We start from the raw sequence: 23,381 nt of genomic DNA, 5'->3' as shown, positions 1-23,381 counted from the left end.
GAGAGAGCGTGGATGATAATATATTGCAAGTTATCTTATCCCTTGCTGGTGCAGACATTAGCCGAACGCACGTGACAGGACTGCCGATGTCACTCCCCCAGTCTCGATAAATAACTACATAATGGAAAAATAATATCTCGCCTGATCTTTGTACTAAATTATGCATTATTTATTGGTTATATATAATGGTAATTTTCATGTTCAAGGGAACAAATTCGATAGGCCTTATCACAGTTTTGCAGAACAAGTTAAGAAATTGCTCGGCATTTATATTACTTTTGACGTTGCTGACTTGGCGAACGACGCCGTGCCGGGACGAAATTATTAAACATTTCTCAAACCTTCGTAGTTGAGTTTTTCTTTACACTTCATTGTTTGTAAGTAATCACGTTTGATAGCGTTTATATGCAAATGTACGAAGTAATCCTTCACAATTATTTTTTTCTTTCAGTTGATTTAATTGATTAATTTTTCTTGAAAGGAAAATGCGGTTAAATTTAAAGTAAATTAAAATTAATAACTCAGGTTTCAGCTACAGTGGTTTAAAATATCGTGAAATTTTCTTAATGAGTTTCTCTCTGGGTTTTGCTCCCTTAACTGATTTCGTACATTTGTCTGACGGCAAACCCAGCCAAGCCACACTCTCTCTGTCTCTGTGAAACCACTATTTCCGTAATTGGGTTATCAGTCCTTGCACGTAATTGATTTATTTCCTCTCTCGGCGGCAATTAAAGAGTTATACAGAAGCCTCGGTCCACACCATTCTCTCACCTCGACCTAATGACATCTTTTCTCCAAATAATTTTTGTTACACTGACGACTTATTATTCTCTCCTCACACACACAATTAATTCCTATAAACTCAGATAGAAAAATAATTCTTTTACAAGAACGTGATGACTCTTTTTGGACATGCAACAGACAAATTACACCCCACTCGCAACATAAAAAAATAATTTTATCAAATAGTTTAACAATTTCTTGACTAAAGATCCGACTTTTCTCAAACAGAATAATAAAAGTAGCAGCAAATAAAAAGCGGATTTGCAACTCAACGTCAAACCGACTTCTGGTCTGAGCTAGTTGGCCTCAAAGTCACCTGTTCGGACTAACCGGATCGTTGATCCTGTCCGGTCAAAATCAGGACGACATTTGCCCGCAATGCTTGAGACTCGCGTCTTCCACGTTCTTTGATGTTCGATTTGGCTTTATATTTAACAATTATCTCAAAAGTTCGACTTTATTTTTTATTTTCGAAATACCGGCTGATATTAATGGAAAAAAGACGCCTGTCGTTGGCAATGTTAGTTATTTTTGCGAAAAAGCGTATATAAACAGCTTCAAAGATCATAAACAAAGAAATCAAGTGATGTTTTTCATAAATAAAAATCTCTGGTCCGACAGTCCCTATATTATTTGATTTCAAGACGTTCCAGCTCTCCAATAAATTTGGTGAATTTAAAATATTCATAAAGAAAATAAAGCCAAGTCCGTTCAAAGGTTGGATCGAAAATATGTGCTTGTTTAGTTGAAAGAAACGTGAGACTAATAATTACAGCGGGGACGTGGGATAAAACTAAATTTAAATCCCAGCGCGCTTTCCTCTTTGCCGTCTTCGATCATCCTTCAGGAAACATTTTTTATATGAAAGAGGCTTTTTAAATGCAATTTTACGCCTGTTTACGTTATAACGCTGATCTAACAGTATTTAAAGGAAAGCTTATTAAAATATAAAGAAGCTTTGTGCGGGTTGTTATTATTTTAAGGTAAATGGATCCCGTAATGAAGACGAATGTGAAGGCCGCACCGGTTCTCCCTCACCGCTTTCTAGTTGCGGTGCACCCCGTTCATTTATACCGTAGATTATGCTAGTAATTTTGTGCAGAGTAATTGATTATCTTTACTAATTGGTATGATACAAGGGAATTTAGCGGAGCGGAGACGGGATTACAATTCAACGTCAATTTGAGGTTTTTATCCTTCTTTTATAATTAAAGTTTTGGACTGAAATAAAATCCGACTGATTATAATTTTATCGGCGTAGAAAACGGTGGATTTCGCAATGGCTGTTACCCCATCTTAGCTCTCAGACATTCAGTGATGCGAGGAATCATTCATCGGTCTTCGACGAAAGCGACATTAGACGCGTTTTTTTCTTTTCGATCCCTAGCTTTCCATATTTGTCATAGTTCGTGACCGGCATGTATAGAATATAAAACATGTTTTAGATTTGGACGCTTTCACATTTCCACGTTGAGTTTCAGTTTTATTGGGGCTCTCTACCTTCGAATAAGCATGGATTTTGAATTTTGTGAGAATTTCAGGTTTATGTTCGCCTGAAAAGGAAACAGACATTATTTGCAACTGCTTGAAATAATGGAATTCACTAGGCTTTACGTTTGTATTGTTGTTATTTTACCAATTTTTTTAAGAGCATGAAAAATCTTCCACTACACTGAGCAACTAAAACTTTGTTATACACTGTTAAGTTTGCAACTTTTTTAATAAAGTAATAAATTCGCTTTCCATTTTAATTTTAAAATTGTAATATCAAAGTTTTCATAAGTTCTAAAGTTTAAGAAGTGCTGGTATCACCGATGAGTTAGCTCATAAACAAATAGTAAATTTCAATTTTCAATGACTCTAAATTAATCTATATTATTGCCCATTATTTTTGGATTTATTAGTCTGGCCACATAAAATCATTACAACCTATTAAATTGATAGTTGTGGTAGATATAAACGAAGGATAGATAAAACTATGCTCATATCTGGAACGGAACAACTTATTGAGATTTTCAATGGTCATTACAGGCTGTGTTGGTTCTTTAACATCAACAAAGAAAGAAAAAGCGGCGAATATTAATCTTAGACGAGAAATGGTATCTTCAGTCGCAGACTTTCAGGACGATGTAAACTTATCGCAACATCTTTAATTTCCTTTTTGCATATCGTTAGGGGCAAATATGCCGCCAGAATCCATCATAACGATAACACTGATGCGTCTCGCCATCAACGAGCCGTGCAAGAGACGTCGTTCTACCAATCTACCAAATTATTTATCACAAACACTGCACATTTTGTTCTTTCATAAAACCAAGCTATCTCTAAATTAAAAATGATTCAAAGCGACTTAAATAAATTAAACTTCGTACTTTTAATGTTTTATTGGTCCAGTTTACCAGTGTCAACAAACAATGTGTAATTATATTAATGTATAAAACTCAAAAGAGATACATTTTACTTAGGTACATATTTACAGTTTAATACTATCATGATATGAACAAGAAATTGTATTTGCACTATTCAAATCAGTCGACAATACAGGCAGTTCATAAATGTATTAAACGACTTACATTTCATTTATCCTATCGTTACAAGGTTGATAAATATGGTGATATCTTATTTATTTTACTGTTTTAAGTTATAAAAATAATCAAAATTCTATTCGTTAGAAAATTTTGAACTAACGCTGTTTTAGGCCTACAAGGAAACAACATTTCGTTTTGTACAAAGGGAAGCAGAAATGTCCACGCTTACATCATATAATTCGTTTTATTATTAATTTATATCTACTCAAAAATCAACATAGACTAATCCGTATACGAACTGTCGTTATAAAAGTTTTAGCTGTTTACATAAAAAGAAACTTACTTAACTAACATCAAACAATACTCGAAATGAAGTCAAACACATATAACTACACTTATTAATAAATGCTGGCAGCCCGATATTGCACATGAAAGTTAAATAAAAGTAGTATCACAATAGTTAAAGTGAGAGTTTTTACGACAAAAGGATCAATGACGCCGTCTCCGAATTGAGTGATATGAAGAAAAATGCGACGAGATGTAAGAAGAATAGAAGGCACGAACGCAGATTTAAGCGTACTATCAATGAAGCGCAAGTGATAACTGGTTATAGCATTAACAACTGCGTCGAGTAATATTTAACATTCTTATATAGCATTTTAGAATAACGATGCCACTAGTTAAAGGTGGAATATATCACGCAATTCTTTCAATTTATTGTCGATAATGTACATCATTAGCAGATGTCAGTGAAGCTGAGGATTGTAACCCAAGTTTTTTCTCTGTAGAAATAAATGGATCTCTCGGAAGTTTGGCCTGTCAGATTCATTTCTTTGCCAACATTCGCACATTAGATCGAATATCTCTTTAGGACAATTGATTGGCGTGCTCAGCAAGACCTGCAAACAATAAACTATTACATATCGCTTTCAAAAGGACTCTTCACACAACACTTACGTGTTTGCCGTCATTCTGATAGAAATGAGTGACATTTTCTATAACTTTATCGTCGCTTAGCTCTTCGAAAGGTTGTTCCCGAGCAAACGTCATTATTTCCCACAGTAAGACAGCGAAGGACCATACGTCACTCTTGCCCGAAAATTTGCCCTGAATATGAAAGGTTGTAAATTTTGTGTCTCATTTGCACTTCAATAGGTATTAAGATTTAATACATCAGCGCCAGAGATGGTGCTGAGGTTAATACGATATTGATTTTTCTGGGTAACTTACCAGTAACACACTTTCCCATGCCATCCAACGGATTGGTAGCGGCCGGGACTCGGCAATTTGGCAGTAATCTGAACTGTATAACTGACGATATGATCCCAGGTCAGAGATTTTGATTTCGTAGTGTGTTCCTACCAGACAGTTTCTGCGAAAAGAAATTAGAAAATTTATTGACAAATAAAATGAGTTCAGGTAATATACGTGTTACTGGAAACTCGGACAGCCTTTGCATTATTGGAAATTGGAAGCAAATATTGAATAATTTGTGTGGGAACATGATAAATGCATTTACTGATCCATTGTGGTAATAAATTTGTTATTATTAAAACTTAATTTAATAATTATGTACAAAACTAACGAAAGCATATTTTATTTCGTTCCTGCTGGTACAAATCAATTAATGAAATCTTTTTATTCAGATTAAATTAAAGATAGCTTTATAGGTATTTTTTCCATGATAATACAAATAAGAGAAAATCTCTCATTAACTTGCAATTTTTAACAGCGGCAACCAAATTTTGGAAAAAAAATGTACTGAAAAAGTGGAAAATCAGTTTTTCAAAATTGAAATGGCTTCCTGATTCCGTACTTGTTTTGGTCCATCAGGTCCAATTCCGATTGAAAAAAACATTTCAAGATTACTGTAGGTACAAAAATGTATTTATTGTCTTTATTTTTTCCTAAAACTAAAAACAAAGTTATAAAATTGCTCGACAGTGTTTTGGACAGTCAATTTAATAAGCTTTCCAACGACCAATATAACTGATCCTGAGGATTAAAAGTTCCCAGGATATATTTCTAAATTGATTTCATGTCTAAAAAATGTACTTCTCTAGTTTTTTCATAATTATACAATTTTTCATACAAGTTATTATATTGATTTTTATCATTAAAAAGTGCCTCATTAAAAAGACTGCGATTTTGCCTTTTCACGTGCCGATAAATGCATTGCTATCTCTTATCGTTTAAAAGTTACAGGACAAAAAGTCAATTTAAAACTTATTAATTTTGGGCCATTCCATTGCTTTCTTACATACCTAATCGTAATTTTTAGGTATATACAAGGTATAAGTCGTTTAATAATGGGACCCTAACGACTCGAAAACGCAACACTAAATACATCTTCCACTTGTCATTAGATACCAAAATATTTATAAAAAAAATGTTATCGTCGTGCAGAAAAATTGGCGGCTGCAACAGCATTTATTGATCATTCACTGAACATGAGGATCCTATCCACAATAACACAAATACTTGCAACAATTTGCATTGTTTAGTTGACAGATTTATTGTTAATGTCAAATTTATCCACTATGTTTGCAAGGTTTGTAGAAATAAAATTTACAAAGCGATGCTTATGAAATATGTATTTGGCGTTGCAGTTTCAATTCGTTAGGGTCCCGTTATTATGTGACTCACTTTGTATTGAGTTTTAATATAACATTGCAAAATGAATGAAACCCGGAATAGTATATTTTTTAAAACTTTGAAGAGTTCTTAGTTTGCTTATCGACTAACAAAATTAGAGTAATTTAAAAATATAAAAACAATTTTCTTTGTCATGTAGGTACTCCTCATTTATTTTGAATACCGCATTTCAAGGTCATAATTTGTGACAGTTGTGGTGCTCTACGACAAATTTAAGAGGATTTATGTATTGAAAACAATCACGAACATGTCTTTGGGTGTTCCAGTACTCGTTTATGTTCAATTCAAGGGATAAATCTTCTCAAATTGGCCGTAGAGCTCCACAATTTTCACAAATTTTGACCTTGAAATGCGGTATTCAAAATAAATGAGGAGTATGTGTTGTCTAAATGACAAAATATAATAACGTGGTTAATACCACGTATAAAACAGAATTCTTAACAATTTGTTAAGTTATTTATTATTAAAAAATCGAAATACTATTTTAGAAATTCGATACAAAAAATATTGCAAGTTGTTAAGTAAAACTGAAAAAAAGTAAACGCAGTGTAGGTACTCAAAAAAAAAAACTAAATCCTGACCTGATGGAGCTTCGGATTCAGAATCAAGAGGAAATTTTACATTCAATGACTTTCCCACTGTTTCGTCCAAAATTTGTCGACTACTGATATTAAAAATTAAATTATATCTCAGCTTGAGATTTTCTTGAGTAAAAATTGTTCCACTTGGTAATTAGCGGAACGTAGCATGTCGTACACGAAGATACAATTTAAAACTTCAAAAATAGTCACATCAAATCGTAATCAACACCTCTTTTAAAACGTAATCATAGAGACCGCGATAAAAAAGTAATAATTTAGCAAGAGCTTCCTTTAATAATTTGCTACCAAATGGAGAAGAAAGTTTAGCAAGCCATTGACTAAGCAATTGCCGAGCAGTCACGTCCTCAAAAAAGGCGTCATAATGTGATATACGAATATTGATAAACTTCCCCAAAGTTAGGGGAGAGCGTCAGAAAGTTAATATTATAATGATCGAATTAAAGAGGCCGCACTTATGAAATTTCCTCGCTATCGTAAAATGTAAATGGCGATAAATTCAGTTATTAGGGCGCAATCTTGACGCTATTAAGATTTCAATTTGTAGTACATATTTATGTGCATAAACAATGCGACAGCTTGATGAGACATTTCAAGAAATGGAGGGGTTGTTGTTCATTTTTCAAGGCGTTTTAATTACTATAAGGCTTGGGTAAGTTCCAAGTAATGGAAAACATTCTGTACGTGATGTGAAATATAACTCGACAATTTAAATAAAGTCTGCTGCATATATAATAAGGGAACACTCCACAAGTAATTAGGGAATAACTCACCTCGCCGCCAAGTCCTTGTGAACGTACCGCAGAGATTCCAAGTACTTCATACCAGACGCTATTTGAGTTGCCATATAAATAAGGCAGCCATAACTGAAAACAGAAAACCGCCATTTTAATTTAATTTGAGCAGAAAAAATCCTGAGAAAAAATAGGTTTAAATAAACGTTTTATCATAATTAATTCAGGGAAGAATTCATTTTTCTGATTTGATTCAATTTGTATTCTGCTTTCGTTAAAAAAATTGTAAGCTATCTATCGATCTCGCGATTGGAAGGCACGTAATATCTGAAATAAAAGTTGTAGAATCAATTATGTTCCTGATTTCGGCTGTAAATTTTTTATAACATTTTTATTATCCTTATAAAGTCTGATTATTATTAATACCAAAATGCAGCGGAGGTTATTGATTTCGGTTCTGAGATTTAAAAATTTAACTTCTTCGTTAATTTTTATTTACTTCAAGTAAAGAAATTCTCGGAAACCACTTTCCAAACACTTTATTATTCAAGAGTTAAAATACTTTAGATGTGAATGCGCATAGCAGAGACGTATTATAAATATTGCAAAAGTATTCATCTAATCTACGAGGAAGTCCATCAGAGATCTCGCAAATGGGTTCTTTTATATAGGTAAAGTGTGTACCTCACTTTCCAGATTGTGCGTGGCTTAGATACCTACGTTCCGTGAATTGTACAGACTTTGTCAAGCCTGCATTTTTTATGCACCCCAATGAGCCACCTCGACATGTCAACAGTAGATATCTTCCGTCCAAGAATTATTAATGAGTGTGATAAGGGAAGGAAACTAATTTCGACTCAAAGTTTGTCCGTTTATACTTTTTGAAGTACGTGTCGAGCTCCTGCGAACATTGAATGTGTATAAATGCGAATTTTTTAATTTGTACTACATTTCCCCTTCTGTTTATTTTGAGACCCTCACTCTAAAATAATTGCAATTTGTGTTTACCACACGTCGGCGTCGCATGTTTCATTATCCTAAAGATACACATAACTATTTCCAAATATTCGTGACATTGGGTTTATTCTAATTTTAGCATAACAATGAAGTTTTGTTCGGAAACTGGAACTAAACAACTGTTCCTGTTATCTTATGTGGGCCACGTTTAGAGAAATTTAGTGCGTAGCTGAGGAGGTAATATCGTATTTTTTTGAAAAAAAGATGCCAATTGTTACAGATCGACAATAGCGCATCCACCATTTTTGACGCTATTTTTAAATTAAAATAAATTAAAATATGAAATCAAAAAAACTAAATCGTAATCTAAATTAGATATTCGTTTGAGACCTAGAAAAAAGTGTCTTTGTGAAAATAAAATATCTCAGAAAAGAAAAATTTAATATTCTTTGGTTGATGGAAAAAGCATCCTTTTTGTCGGCACTTAATTGAAACATTTGCTTCAGCTTTGAGACGTACAAAATCACAATTAATTAAACCAGAAATGTTTACCTCAACGGTTTAGCAGTGGTCGCAAGTGGCGTAGCCGTTTCAGCGACGTGATCTTGCAAAAATTGGCACAAATCTCCCATCGGCGCGTACTCTCGAATCGCACAAATCGGTTCGATGTCAAGACAAGCACCCAAAAGACGAGCAATGTTCGGATCATTCAGTTTAGCCAAAGCTTTCACTTCTTTATTAAACTCTTCTCTGTAAGTTTCCAACCTAAGGGTGTGCACGGCCACAAACTTACAGTCACTGAATTTGCCATTATCGACCAACACTTCACACAAATGTACGTCTCCGAAAGGACCGTCGCCGAGTTTTTCGATTATTCTTAATTGTTCACGCGGGAAAGACTCGATAACTACATCTTCGTCCTGATCTGAGCAATCATCCGGTTCCGGACTCAGGGGCAGCATGAAATGGCGGTTAATTTTGGACCTGGTTTGTCCCAACGGGGGTGACAGAGCTGGTGACGCTACCAACGGAAGAGGACTGCATATATCTCGTTCGCCATAGTAGCTTGCCGGAGGTGGCGGCACGGGCGGTGGTTTCGGCAGGAAGTTGAGCATTGGTGGAGGTGCTCGGGATGATTGTGAGAAAGCTTGCTGGTCCATCATGTGGGGAACAGTATATTCTTGGCAGACCAGGTCCGGTACCTCTGAAATTGTAAAACGAGGTAATGAAAAATAACAACCAGATACTTCCTTCCGGTAACTTCCTTTACACGAAATGTCTATTTACAGCTCCAGACTGAATGCGAGAACACAAAGAGAAGAGTTATGTCGTTTTTAAGTTAGGCCGGTTAAAATTTCGGTCTAAAAGCCACCACTGATAATGTTAAACATTAATATACTTATTTGATTTTATTGGAAAAGGGGATTAAAAATTAACGATGATTAAATTAATGACGAATCAGATTATTCGAGGCTCACATTTGGATTATGAATAAAATAACATACAACTCAGAGCTACTCACATTAATTAAAAAATAACAGTAAATTTTAGTGATTTTGGTACTATATTTACCTTAAATTTGCATATTTCCGTATTTTTAGCGTTACCTGTGCATGGTCACAAAATCCTTTTTGCTAATCTATTAAAATTTCATGAAATCACAAGTTTGCAATTCTACATTAAGCCAATAAAGCGCTGTATTAAAGTAATTTTTTTTAGTTCTTACAGAAACACGTATTTAATATAGCTAGATATAAAAGAACAATAAAAAGTTAGGATAGTATAGTTTCTCGCTTGAGAATGACTGTTTATTGCTTTCACAGATGTCTCCACATTTGGAGGTGTGTTGCAAATTGAGTTATCAGTTATCGCCCAACACCATACTCTGTTAAAATTCCATTTTCACAGAAGCGGATGACAGGTAGTTTAAAATTTTGTGATCTATCACCCAAACGTAACAACAAATCGTTGCATCTACAGTAGAACCTCGATTAACAGTGTCTCGATTAACCGGGTTCGCGATTAACCGTGCCCACTCAATCCAACTTGGACGATGAGAGCGACGATGAAATTTTTGACACTAGGAAAAAAATTAAACCAAATCAAGCAATGGAAGCAGTTGATGATCTGAACTTCAGTGAACAGAAAAATGTTGATTTTCATGGCATCCCCATGCAATTTAGAACCAATTTAGTAACATAACGTCTAGATAAATAAGTACATATACGCTAATGTAGTATGCAATTCGTTAAAAAAGTTGTTTGGATTAACCGTGGTTTTCACTTATCGGTGCGGCTCTTCCCTTCCATGACCCCAAATAATCGAGATTCCACTGTACTTCAAATCCGCTTTTCATTATCTGCTTGTAGGAAAGGAATTAAGTTTCACAGTTCAAAAACCGACGACAAATAACATGTTCTCAAAGTAGTAGTGAAAAAATGTTTTATTGCAACCTCATAAATTATTCGGGTGCGTTGATTATAGCAGGTGAAATGTTTTTGCGAAATTCCAGAAAAACAATCAATCAAAATTTTTAATTGTAATTAAACCTTTGTACACATTCGTTAATTTTCTTGCAGCCCTTATTTATATTTCGACCGGTCTCCCAACCTTTCCCGCATGCACAGGGTGTTATCGGATCCAGCTATCTAATCAATCAAGTCCATAAACTGTATATGCGGCTAATTTAGCGTAAAATTTTCTAACCAATTGAACACTTACCTGTATAATCCGGGCTGTTTGCGTGCATGTGACGAGCATAAAGATTTGTTTTGCAAGTTTCCACGTAAAGAGCTGATTTGTCGCAGTCTTCCATTGCCATCTACCAAAAAACAAAACATAAAACACGTTAGCGTTGCTTGACTTTATAATCATGTTTGTTTGTCAAACTTCGATTGGGTAACTACTTTTTCAATATAAAGTTTTGCCACATTAATTCCGTTTTGCTGACTTTGCTGTAAAAGATTACTTAGGTGCTCTCATTTCCCGCGAACACGATGTTGAGTTCAGTTGAGATATATCAGACGGTTATACCTCACAAATCTAACACCATAAAAGTTGCAGGATTCAAACGAAAAAAATTTAAAATATGTCAGACTGGCGAACGATTCGCTATCGCGGATGAAAGCGAAGATTAATAAATTTTGAAACACACCTATTCATATTGCAATAAATCACAAGGAGGCGCAGTAGTGAAAGAAAGTGGAATAAATTTGTAATAAATTTCGTAAATACGAAACTTTTTCGGGAGCCAAGTGACGGATGCGCGAATAGTATAGCGAAATAAAGGTTTTTTTCTGTAAAGACAGTCATCAACTTGATAAACACATTACTCTAATTCTGGAAGAAAGTAGCTTTTTGCTGGAACACTCATGGTTAAAGGAGAACCTTTGAAATGTTTCGACTCGGGCATTTGAAAAGTTTTTAACAATTTTAAATCTACTCCTAATTAGACTGTTTGTTTTTATCGCTTTCTTTCGTCTTTTTTCTTTCTTTTTCCCTCTAATTATCGCGCCTTTATTGTCGGAGATTGAAAAAATAAGCTCCCTTACCTTGTCGCTCTCCGTTCTTTTGTCCAATCTAGGCACTACCGTGAGCCCCGTGGTGGTTTTGAGTCGTTGATTTCGAAACACGATAAACACAATCGCTGCCACAAGGATCAATATTACAACCGTAAGAACACCAATAACGAAACCAATGTAGTGCTTAGGTTCTTCATTAGTTCCGCTTTTTGTGGAAACTCCAGTCGCATTACGATTTACTTTACTGGACGTAGTTTTAACTTCATCTCTTTGTAACGGATATTCCTTGCCTGAGTCCGGAATTGGTATGTCCTCCGCCGTCTCCGTAAAATTGCCTGTTATCACCACTGAAATAACATTTAGAAAGTAGGAATTTCAGAGACCAAAAAAGTATTATGATTCCAGCTGCTCGGTATTAAAAAAAGAAGCAAAAGGGTAAAAGTCTTGCTTAATTCCCCGCCGTTTTTAATACCAAGCAGCTTTTAATTAACTTGATTTCAAATCGCATTTTCTTCATTTTCCTCGGTCAAGCGTCCACTCAGATGTCATTAATTGGAATTCTGCAGAACGCCACGTCTCGACCTGGTCGATATTGTATAGTTAATTTTGCGTGCGACATTTTGATTTATTTGATAGAGATTAATGTTAGCATTTTATCGTTTGCAAAATGGATTCGGTAGTAAAACAATAAGTCACTCGGCTGATTATGGATAGCTGGAAGATTAAAGATGCTTACCAGAGTCAAAAGAGATTTCACTGAGCAAGATCCATCGTGACGCAAAGTAAAGTTGAAGTTTGAGGAATCGGCCGATGCGATGGTGGAGTTTAATGGTTACGTTACGGGCATGTTCCAAAACCAGGTCCGGCATGTACGAAAAATGAACCGGCTCACCATTGAATAAATTTCCGTTCACACTTAAAAAAGCTCGGGCGTGCGAGAACACCTGCAACCAAACAACCTCGTCATAACGAATAACAAGATTTTGGTTCATTTTCTTATTTTCAGACGAACATTTTTTTAGATAACCAAAGTTTTATTAAAGTGCCATCTGCTTTGGAAAAAAATCTATTAAAATTCCATCACGTAAACCGATTTTAATACAGTATGACAAGAGGAGCACCGTAATTCTTTTGTGTCTTTGTAATTGCCCATAATTTACCTGTACATCTTTGGTGAAGAGGTTGTTAGTATGCAGATGTGCGGCGGAGAAGTTGCGTACTTTGTCGAACTCAAAACGCATTTCTAAAGGGTGACCTGCCCATCCAGGTGTGTCATTGCGCCATCCAACCCACTCATAACCTGCACAAAAACATCTTAATTAGACTGGAATATCAAAAATTGTAGGAATGTATTCACATGTTTTCCTACATGTCATTAGAAAGGAAATTTAGTTTTGTAAAGAAGTTTTCAAGAACGGAATGTCTCAAAGGCTTTCACCGGAATCTTTGAACTAAATCAATTTTGAAAAATAATTATTTAAGATACAAGTTTAAAAAGTGAGTCTTTTATTGCATAAGTGGTTAGTTAAAAGCTATGAATGCAATAAAAAGAATTTTTAAACGTGTAACTTACAACGTACGTTTTCTACGAATGTTCTCCATTCCATCTAATTTATAAAAAAATGTCAGAATAAATATTATTTGACAGCTGATTTATTGTATCTAAGCAACAATTTTTCACTAAACATACTTTTCGCATCTGTATAAAAATGCCTACTTTTTGCACGATCTTAAATAAAATTGTTATTTCATTCGAAGCAGTTATTTATTTTACTAGCAGAAATACAAGTTTAACTATTTGGTAACATATAACTTTATTGTCGTCCCATTCCTAAAAAAATTGAATTGTTTCTGTTGAATCGTTTTCACTTTATAACAATATAATAAAACTAAATAAAATGTTTCAAACTGTTTGTTTTACTGTGTCTATATTCTGTAGCAGGATAACTAAGCTCGCTTTACTTAATGTTAAATTTTTGATTATACAGGAGAAAACCAAGCGCCGTAATTGGATTATTCGCACCTGTATTACAATATCTGCTTTTTAATTTGCACAATTTCCTGTTTTTGAGTAGAAAGCAAACTAAAAAAGGGATTATATTGAAAGTCAATAGATTAAAATTTGGTCATAAAAAAATAAAATGTTACCTCTACTTAAATTAAAAGCTTAAATTCAAGTCTGTTGGATAGTTCTGTTGCGAATAAGAAAAAACACGTGATTTAAACGACCTCTAACATGTTTAAATTATTAATTGGGTGGAAAAAATTTAGTGCAAATTGCTCCATTCTCGTAGTCGGTAAGTCGCTTCCCCGGGAATTAATAAATTAAGCGGCCGAGGCACAGTGTTTATTATTTAACTATCTAATTCCAAAATATTTATGTAACATTCGAAAGCCAGCATTCCGCCACAGAAGCCGTTACACGCAACGTTTACGTATGTTTATACTGTCTCCACAAACAACTAACAACGCGTATGTCTTCATCAAACCCTATTTTAATCACAGTTAACAGGATTAAAATTGAGTTTAAAATTTCGGATTCAATGGAAGTGTATTTGAATTTTCTAAGTCAGTGTCAGTTGCTATCCATTTCGTTATCTCCAATTAGAGTACTAACTACTTTTCTCTCAGGACCCTAACTAAAGTAAGTTCGACCACTTTGTATCTTTCCACTTTCGGTCTAGTTCCATTTATCTTCGGAAAGAGTTAGACTCCAGGGAGCACCTCATGCCAAGCAAGCTTTCGCGTAACTGAAGGAACTGTCACTGTACAGGTGATGACCGCACTTGCTCAACAGGCGGGCCCCATATTAATCCCACGAAACAGCCGAACTCGTAATAAATCTAGTCGCGAACTGCTGATTCACCTACCATTAATCATGCCTAAAGCTGAGCGAGTGGAGAGACTTCTTTTATTAGGGTGGTTGCGTTGTACGGCTGCTGCATCTGCTCTGGTTTCCATTTTAATGCTCCTTAATTCTGATTGCACGAAAACGTTTTTTCAAAACTTGAGTTTTACGACAGAAACATTATTATTTTAATCTGATTCACTTCTCTTAAGTAACTTTTAAAAATTGCTGACCATCAAGCGGCAGAAAAATCGAGTCAATTCCAACAAAACGTCAAAATAACCTAGAAAAAATAAAGATAAACGAGGATCCCCATCATCAAACACCCCTAATCCTTCAGTGATTCAATAAACTTTATGGAAAAGAATCAATTGAATAAATCTGCCGACCATATCAATTTCAACGTGTCATCAAAAAGCACACGTGTGGCACAGAGCGGACAAGATGGAGACAAAATACAGACATAAAGCGGAATGAATCGGTCCCGAACAACACATTGTACCAAGTGCCCCTGGCAAGGGCCGTAATATAAATGTAAATGTGTCCAACGAAATATCGCAATGCTGTTACCTTTGCCATGTCCTGCGAGGTCAAGTCTGAAGTTATCTTGTCCCTTTTGTCCGTCAACTAGTTGTCCTAAACCTCGCGAAAGATGCCCTCCTTCTTCTCTCCCGTCGTAAGTGCGATCGGTGAGGTCTAATTCAGGCCCGCGATGAAGTCCCTGTGGCACATCATAGCTCAGCAAACCGTCTGCAACATGTCATAGATATGACAACGAAAGCACCTGTGCCACAAAGTTATTTATAATACCTATTAATCTCCGCAATTAATAATATTCGCGCCCGGCACAAATACCGTCATAATTAATCATAGTTAGAGTCTGTGTATTAAATCAACGGTAAAGAGAGAAAAATCACTTTTCGCACAGCAAACATAAATACAGGCTATTAATATTAATGTTTTAAAAATTTTGATTTATGGAGTTCAAGAGTGACATGTTTACATTGTTTGAATTCAACTTTTGTTTGGTTTTTACAAGTAACACACAATTACGGAATTGAGGAGAGATAATAAACCACGAAATCGTAAAACGGTGAAACAGCCCTTTGTGGTTCGTCAGCATATTACTGCATGATAATGTAAAACCATCAACAAATGTGTTTGCAAAAATAAATTATTCTATAAACTTCATATTACCCTCTAAAAATGCTGCTGTTATAATCAGCGGTTTGTTTAAACAACTGGAATATTATTACCAACCCTTTTAATTCGTAACACGGCCAAACATTTTGGAGATCAAAGATTTGGCTTGTACCTATGAGAAAATCCAGGTGAAATAAACCACCACAATTACAACAAATCTTTGGTATCTTTATACTTCAGAGTAAAATATTCGGAGTGTAAAAATTTCTTATTTCTTGCATGTATAGACAAGAAAAATAAACTGTAGAAAGTTCATGTTTTTGTACATCTAAGTATTTACGAAAGTAAAAATTAATTTAACTATGAGGAACTTTTTATATGGGATCGTTGGAAAATGACATTTAAAATAAGTAAAAAATGTACTATTGGCAAAACTCTTTGTTTGTGTAATTTCTACATTCCCAGTTGGCACTTTCCTTTCTTGTATGTTATGTAAATATCTATTTCTGTACAATTCTATAAAGAGATAAAATTATTTACGGCAACTGAACCACAACACCCCATAAACATAATCACCCCCAAGTTGTAACCATAACCGCACTATATCCCTAGAAAGCATAAACGCCTAATTTAATACTGCACTGTATATTGTTTTCAAATGAACTACTCTAAATTTAAATTTGATTTAAAGAGAAGCGCAACTAATGAAAGAACTTGTTTAACTACAAACAACAACTGAAGACCTACAAAACTTTGTGTATGTAAAGACAATTATGAATAAATTAGTTCTGCTGTTTACCACAGGCTTTATTAAAACTGCAGTTGTTCAAAAACGAAAATCGTGGCACAACTTGTAGGTGAATAATTTAAAATCTCTTTCTTTGCTTCTTTTTGGTTGTCGAAGCGTTTAATTTAACCTACGTAAGTCAAACAGCTTTTCACAGCGAAAGGTTAAATCGCTGACATGTAGTTTATCGGCAAGTTAGAAACAATTGAAATTTACCACGAGCGCAACATTATTCTCTGCTTGTTCAGCAGAAGCCGCAGTTACAAACAAAATAACATAGTGCCGCCAACCATCATTATTACAGAAGTTCGTACAGAAAGACCAATTACATATAAAACATCAACTATATGCAGCAGGTACCATGTTACACACAAAGGAATGTCGAATTATTTATTCGCCATTTACGTTACGTGGTTTTGCTAATTAAGGTCTTGACAGCTCGCATTTTTTACCTATAAATAATTGCAAAAGGTGATGAATAATGAACTCTAATGGTAGGTAATAACTGGGAAAATAACATAGAATCATAAAAAATGTATAGAATATCAGGTTGCTATAGGGTACATAAACATAACTTACCTGTCCATTTGCAGCCTACAAGTTCAGTTCTCATGCAAACTGTACGCACGTGATCGCTGTATGGAAGGAAACGAATTTTCGAGGCTATTACAGGAGGATCAAGCTTCTGATCTACGATAGTGAAAGTGTTGGTATTTCCAGGTAAAAGCTGAAAAGAAATAAAATGTTTTCATATTTGCAAAAACACAAAATTGTGAGTTTATGTGAGGAATAAGATATCATGACAGTTCGTTTTTGCCTGCTGTTGAAGACTAAAATTTCTTTGCTAAGTTTATATTTTTTCAATACTTTGGAAGGCGAAATTATTTATGATGCAATCTCAATTTGTCAATGTGGCAATTTTAGCCTGGCGCCTCCACCATTTTTAATTCTCAACGAACCTAGAAAATCAATAACGTAAAACTAGCCCTTTGAAAGTTTGAACAGAAAATTTATAATTTTTGACCCCGTCTGATCTCAAGCTTTCTAGTTTAATCTGCACATAGATCCTCGAGCTCAAGAGCTTTACTTTTAAGGAATAATTTACAGTTTCTGGTCGACTTCGAGGCGACCGACATTTAGAATTTATTTACGAAGCGACAAATTGAAACTAAAAACGTTGGGTTCACGCTTGGTAATATTTTAAACATTTCTAATTTCCTGTCGCCGCACATCTGCCACAAAAAAACAGCACAAAGGCGTCTTTTTTGTTGAGAATTCGGGTATAGAAAGTGTCTGGTGCTCTGAAGAGGCTGTTAAATATCGACACAAGTACGTAAAATTTCGGTACTAGCGATAATGAAAGGAGTAATGGAAATGAAAGGAAACGGGTGTTGATATGGATGGAAGCCCGCTTTTCAACTGTGACGACCGGAAGTTGAAGCGCCGCGACGCGCTCATTATAGCTAATGGTGAAAGTGTACGCAGGCAAGTTCATCACAGTAAAAAGTGTCAATGGCTTCAGAATCTGATTGTTCATTTGCCAACTCTACACGTGCAGAGCTACAAGTTGTGCAACTACAATTTTTTTAAGATTTTATTAAAAAAAGTTTTTATTTTTATTTTATTTTTCGTGCACCAATTGATTTATCTTCAAACGACCGCTGTTTTTTGAAACTTTAGATAAAACTATTTTTGCTGGTAGATTTACAGAAGATAAAGTCGGATTTAATGCTACCTCACGAATTCATTTTCCTAATGAATTAGTTCTCTAAATCCTTATTAAAGCTTGCTGTAAAAGGACTTGTGCATTTCTTGCAGTGAAATGGGTATCCAATCATGTCGGATTTGAAACGTGCCATTGTTTTAGAGCATTTTCCCTCTTGTGTAAACAGATGTCTGCAGACTAATCCGAAAAGTAGAGGAAAGACGCGGTTTCAGAAAATTACGTCTCTGCAAAGATATGTTTCTACTGTCTAACTAAAACAAATTATTGCATGAAAGTCATTATTCATTGTGTGCCAGTGCAGGAATACTTCCGAAACAATTTGGTTGTTACAGTTTGGAAAGAAAAAGTGAATAAATTAACAAGTTAGGTATAATTGGTATGCAAAGCGGTCGTTGTGAAAACAAGTCCGTAATCCTTTGTATACTTACAGTTCTAATTCAAGGGACATTTAAAACTATCACCCAAAAAACAAATAAGATCTTTGCTACAATAAAATGTTGAAGCAAAAAATTAGGTCCCTTTAAAGCCCGGTCTATTTTTATCTCAAATTGGATCTGTGGGAGATTAAGCAAAGTGGCCTTTTATTACTAGGTGTGTATATCCAGCCATAAAAAACCTCTAAATCAGAAGAAGCGATTTCTAGACTGTCAGTGATCACAACTCAATAAAACCAAATCCTAAACCATCAAAAAAAATCCCTAAATTAACAATGAATGCAACCATGCGATGTGCTGGCATTCATTACCATTGAGGGATAAAGGACATTAGTGTTGCAAATCTAGAGAGGCCATTCATCATCCGCTATCGCCTGCACCACAATACGTGAAATAATGTCAGCGGGTGTGTTGATACAGTTTGCTGTGAACCATCCAATTCAAAATTGCGATTTGTAAGTCATCTATATCAAGCAAAATTAGCCTGTGCATGTTCCTGCTTGGTAATTCCCCAAAGTCACATAAATCATCTTCGACCTGAATTATTTTAAATGATTATTCCTTTGCGTTGCGATTGAAGCGAACAAATTTTACAACCTAGACACGCGTACTCAGTCGAAATGGCGAAATCTGACACCCTGGCACGTTTACTGAAATTGAGAGGAGCCTATTTGAATATCAATTCAAGACGCGTACAGCTTTTGGTAATTGTGCATATTCAATCTACTGTATGGTGGAAACCAAACTGTTATTGTTTGTTTATTGCGTCAGTCAAATCAAATTGATTTAAAAAATTTCTTCCATTTAAAAATTACACCATCAGTGCGGTGTGACAAAATTAATACTGCAAAATTATGCATTACAAAGCCAATTTAAATTAGAACAAATAATTGTTGGTGTAGCTCAATTAGTCATTATTTATTACAAATGACCAAGTATGCATATCATTTGATTCAATAAATTCTCTTTTATGTGGTTTTTATCGCAGTGGTAACGATAAATTGCGGAGTTTAACCACACAACAACGGAAATAAATTATCAAAACAATATACCTATACATTATAAAATGTAAAATGTAGAACAGAATGATTGAAAATGTTGCTACCAAGCACTATAATCTGTTTTTCAAAAATGCTAAAAGCTTTTACACGAGAGGTGTCAGAGTTAAAATTATAAAGCTTAAAACTGTGTTATACTTTATCAGTTCTCGTAAACATCCGCGTAAAAAGTGTTCTCTGCTGTTGACTTGTTACCACATAACTGCGAAAGCATAAACTGCCTTGCCCAAAATTTAATTACCTTATAAAAAAATTTACAATAACTGGACGTAGTCCTGACGCTAAAATGATAAAGACTATCTCTTTATACGTTGTTAAACAAAAATAAAATTTTATGCACTCGTTTCACGACTAAAACATTTACCTTTATCTTTATAATGCATTTGGTGTTGTAATAAAAAAAACTGGTTTGTATAATTTTTCTATAACATAAGTTTTCCGATGTCATTGTTTGATGTGTTTGTTGTCCATGTCCATCAAAACGATCAAAAATTACAGTCAGAGATATTGGATTTAAATTTTGGTATGCAACTTTTCCGTTGAATTTAACAACGAAATTCAATTAAAAGCGATTTACAAATTAAAGCCTTTCAAACGAAATTACATTTGCATTTAGTGCCTGGGATAAATTCTCATAATGGAAAATAAATTTCAATCCACCTCATAGCATTCAACTGCAACATATTAAACAACTCTTCAAAATTCCGTAGTCTCGTTATGAAATGAAACTGCGCTGAAACTTTGAAATATTTACGATTTTTTGTCAATTACAACATTTTTTGTACATAATAATGTATACGATGCGCTCGTTTGTCCCACTTGGCTTGGAATCTAAAATCTCCAAACTGTTTGATGTCGCAAAATTGCACACATGCTTAATAGGAATGCTTCAACGTTTGTTCAGACTAGTCGTTCTGTTATAATAGAAAGATGTACAATTTTAACAGAGTTACGAACATAAAATAACGAATTATATCTTTCCTGAAAAGGTTTATTTGTGGAGTCCCCATTAAAGAGAAAACTTGGAGAAATCACGTTCATATTCTATCTATAGAGCTTCTAAAGAAACTCGAAGTCTTCGACGGTTTGTCGGTCCTTTCATTATGTTTCGTAAAATTTATATTCTTAACCGAGCGTTGCCTAAATTAAGAATTAATAAAGAAATCATTGCTTGGCTGAGTCCGCTGCATGCGACAGTTGTCAAGTTTCAGTTCGAGTAATTCTAGAGAAGTGAGATTGCAATATCTGAAATTTATGTCACTTCTTATTACAGAATTGGAAAATAGGAAAATACTGGAGACTGAAGCTAACGACAGATAAAAGTTATTGTTCTAGAGCACAGCATCTTCATATCTGCAAATTAGACTTTGTATTTTTCCGTCTACTTACTTCTTTGCCGGAGCGGTTTTTCCACCTGATCCACTTCGTAAAGTTCGGCCTCCAATATTCTATCATGTACTCTTCGGCATATTCTTGGCCTTGTCCATTCCCAAACCTTCCTTGAGTGCGGCAGCCTGTTATCACGTACAACTCTTCCAAGTTTATTTCCAAATATTCCTTGGCATCTCGAGATACCATTTGTCTCGGACACCAGGCGCCCCCGTTCTTGTCATTGCGAAGCCTGCGAAGAATAAACGTTATTAAATCGGCTCCCAAATTTTATTAATCGTGGACTCGTTTCGACCAAGTTAATTTCACAGTAAATCAGTTTTTTTATAGTTTTTTGATCGTGATCATCCACCTGTGCGGAGGTTGAACTGGCAATTCCCTGCAAGTTTATTTATGGATATTTATGACTATAGTTTCCTCCTTATTTTAAAGTATCCGCATCTACCTACCTCCACACGATATTTTATTGCAACCTTCGCTTCAAAACGAACTGGCCGCAATAAAAGTTCAAAGCAAAAGCAATCAGAGATCACAATATGCGATACTTTATAACAAACGTGGCTTTACGGCGTGTATGTATGTACACAGAAAGCGATATCGACGCTCCGTTCACGTTTGCATCTGTGCTTTGAACTTTTTTATCCACCAATAGGGCATCTGGATGGTGGTGCAATTGCGAAATTAGTGTGGAAACATAAAACCAGATAACGGTTAATAATTCCTTTTTGATAGCTAGTAAAAAATACGGTCAACCACACGCTTGTTCTATTATTCACGCTCCTCTTGTTTGTTAAACAAATCAGACTGATGATTTCAAATGTCAGTTATTTAATTTCATAACTATCAAGTGCTTTAGCCACGAAAAATTTATTGGCAAACATTGCATTTATTTGTGGTGCGGTTATCAACAGGTGCATGGAACGTACTGTCAAAGAGTTCTTTTATATCCTTGGAGGTAACATGGTTTTAAACAAAAGGAAATATCAACTCTAGAAACGAAAAAACATAATAGGTGCTTACGGAAATTATATTACTCCATGTCCAAAATACTACTTCGCGGCATTTACGACGTTTTTACATTTATGTTGTCGCCATTAAATCCCCATTTCATTGTATAGAATGAAAATAAACAATCTTAAATGCGATTTTATCCAAACAGATCCAAGAATTTAATGCTCGTGCTTAAATTACCACTGAAAATAATTAGACGTCCCTGCAGTTTTTTAGCGTTGTTGGACGACAAATTTAATGTGCGATATTAATCACTGTCAAGAAAATCTCTTCCATATATGGATAAATCCGTCTCCACAATTCAAGTTTTCATTTATTCTGGCAGTTTTTGCTCGTGATTAGTACAAATGAACAAGGGTTGATTCCTTTCTACTTTACGGTTGATGGATTTCGTTCCCAGAAATCTAGATTACGATCGTTGTCAAATTAAGCTTGAAAGACCATAAATAATAAATTGACCTCTGTTCACAGATTTTGTCGTTGGCTTTACGAACGTAATTAGTTGCGAATTCATTTCATTTTGTTCGTCTACAGTTATTTACAGCACAAGCGACGAAAAAACAGACCTCTTAGCGAAACGAGCGGTAATGCGGCTATGAGCTAAGAGCTTTCGCGAGAGTACTACACACAATTTTTTATACTTTTCTATATTGTGTTTGGCAACATATTGCCTAATGTATCAATAATCACGCTCTATGCCAATGTTGCCAAATTATTTCTGACAAATGAAATTTTAATTGTAAATTTTGCAGCTGGAACAGCTTGTATCAATAATTAAACTTAGCATATTCATGTTTTTTATAATTACAGTTCACACTTGGCCGTCCTAAATCCTTGGTCAAACGCTAATGTCCGATGAAAAGCAGTATAAAAAATTATTTTCTTAAAATACCAGGTTTTGTACTTTGGGCAAGTTGACCCATTAGCTTTGTGCTTGTAATAGGCTAGATCAGGCTGACCAAGCAAATGAGCTCCTCTAATAGACCCTAGAGTGTAGAGCCCCATAACATTTAAAGACGATTTTAAGGGCTTAGAAGAGAACTTTTGGGACAAGGTGATTATTCTGCATAGCCGGGTATAAAGGCAAAATGGGGTTCAGTAGTTAAATTATCGGCCGTCCATTAGGTTGCAAAACGGCAGACTTTATTGTTAGAGTGCATTAAAATTTGATAATCGTTAAATTGGGTTTAATTTATCAAAACCGAGGG

The 23,381-nt window shown here is 34.9% G+C and overlaps 1 protein-coding gene across 2 annotated transcripts in view; it reads right to left on the bottom strand.

The window, feature by feature from the left end:
- Positions 1-3,152: 3,152 nt before the first annotated feature.
- Ddr (discoidin domain-containing receptor 2) overlaps positions 3,153-23,381 on the bottom strand; it is a 51,176-nt gene continuing 30,947 nt past the window's right edge. Inside the window, exons 4-16 of one of the 2 annotated variants that reach the window (XM_088050439.1) lie at positions 21,163-21,394; positions 17,135-17,282; positions 15,196-15,375; positions 14,648-14,755; positions 12,938-13,077; positions 12,514-12,721; positions 11,808-12,124; positions 10,978-11,077; positions 8,809-9,460; positions 7,339-7,431; positions 4,542-4,683; positions 4,269-4,418; positions 3,153-4,210 (exon numbers count right to left, since the gene is read on the bottom strand). In XM_088050439.1, coding sequence (XP_087906565.1) covers positions 4,058-4,210; positions 4,269-4,418; positions 4,542-4,683; positions 7,339-7,431; positions 8,809-9,460; positions 10,978-11,077; positions 11,808-12,124; positions 12,514-12,721; positions 12,938-13,077; positions 14,648-14,755; positions 15,196-15,375; positions 17,135-17,282; positions 21,163-21,394 — 2,623 coding nt within the window. In that variant the 3' untranslated portion in view covers positions 3,153-4,057. The remainder of the gene's footprint in view (positions 4,211-4,268; positions 4,419-4,541; positions 4,684-7,338; positions 7,432-8,808; positions 9,461-10,977; positions 11,078-11,807; positions 12,125-12,513; positions 12,722-12,937; positions 13,078-14,647; positions 14,756-15,195; positions 15,376-17,134; positions 17,283-21,162; positions 21,395-23,381) is intronic. The other variant, XM_088050440.1, reaches the window with a different exon arrangement.

Source organism: Gnatocerus cornutus, chromosome 2, assembly GCF_029298725.1.
Source record: "Gnatocerus cornutus isolate USDA-ARS CGAHR chromosome 2, icGnaCorn1.1, whole genome shotgun sequence".
NCBI lineage: Eukaryota > Metazoa > Arthropoda > Insecta > Coleoptera > Tenebrionidae > Gnatocerus > Gnatocerus cornutus.
Note: the sequence above shows the minus strand (reverse complement) of the source record. Positions and strands in the feature narration are given on the sequence as shown.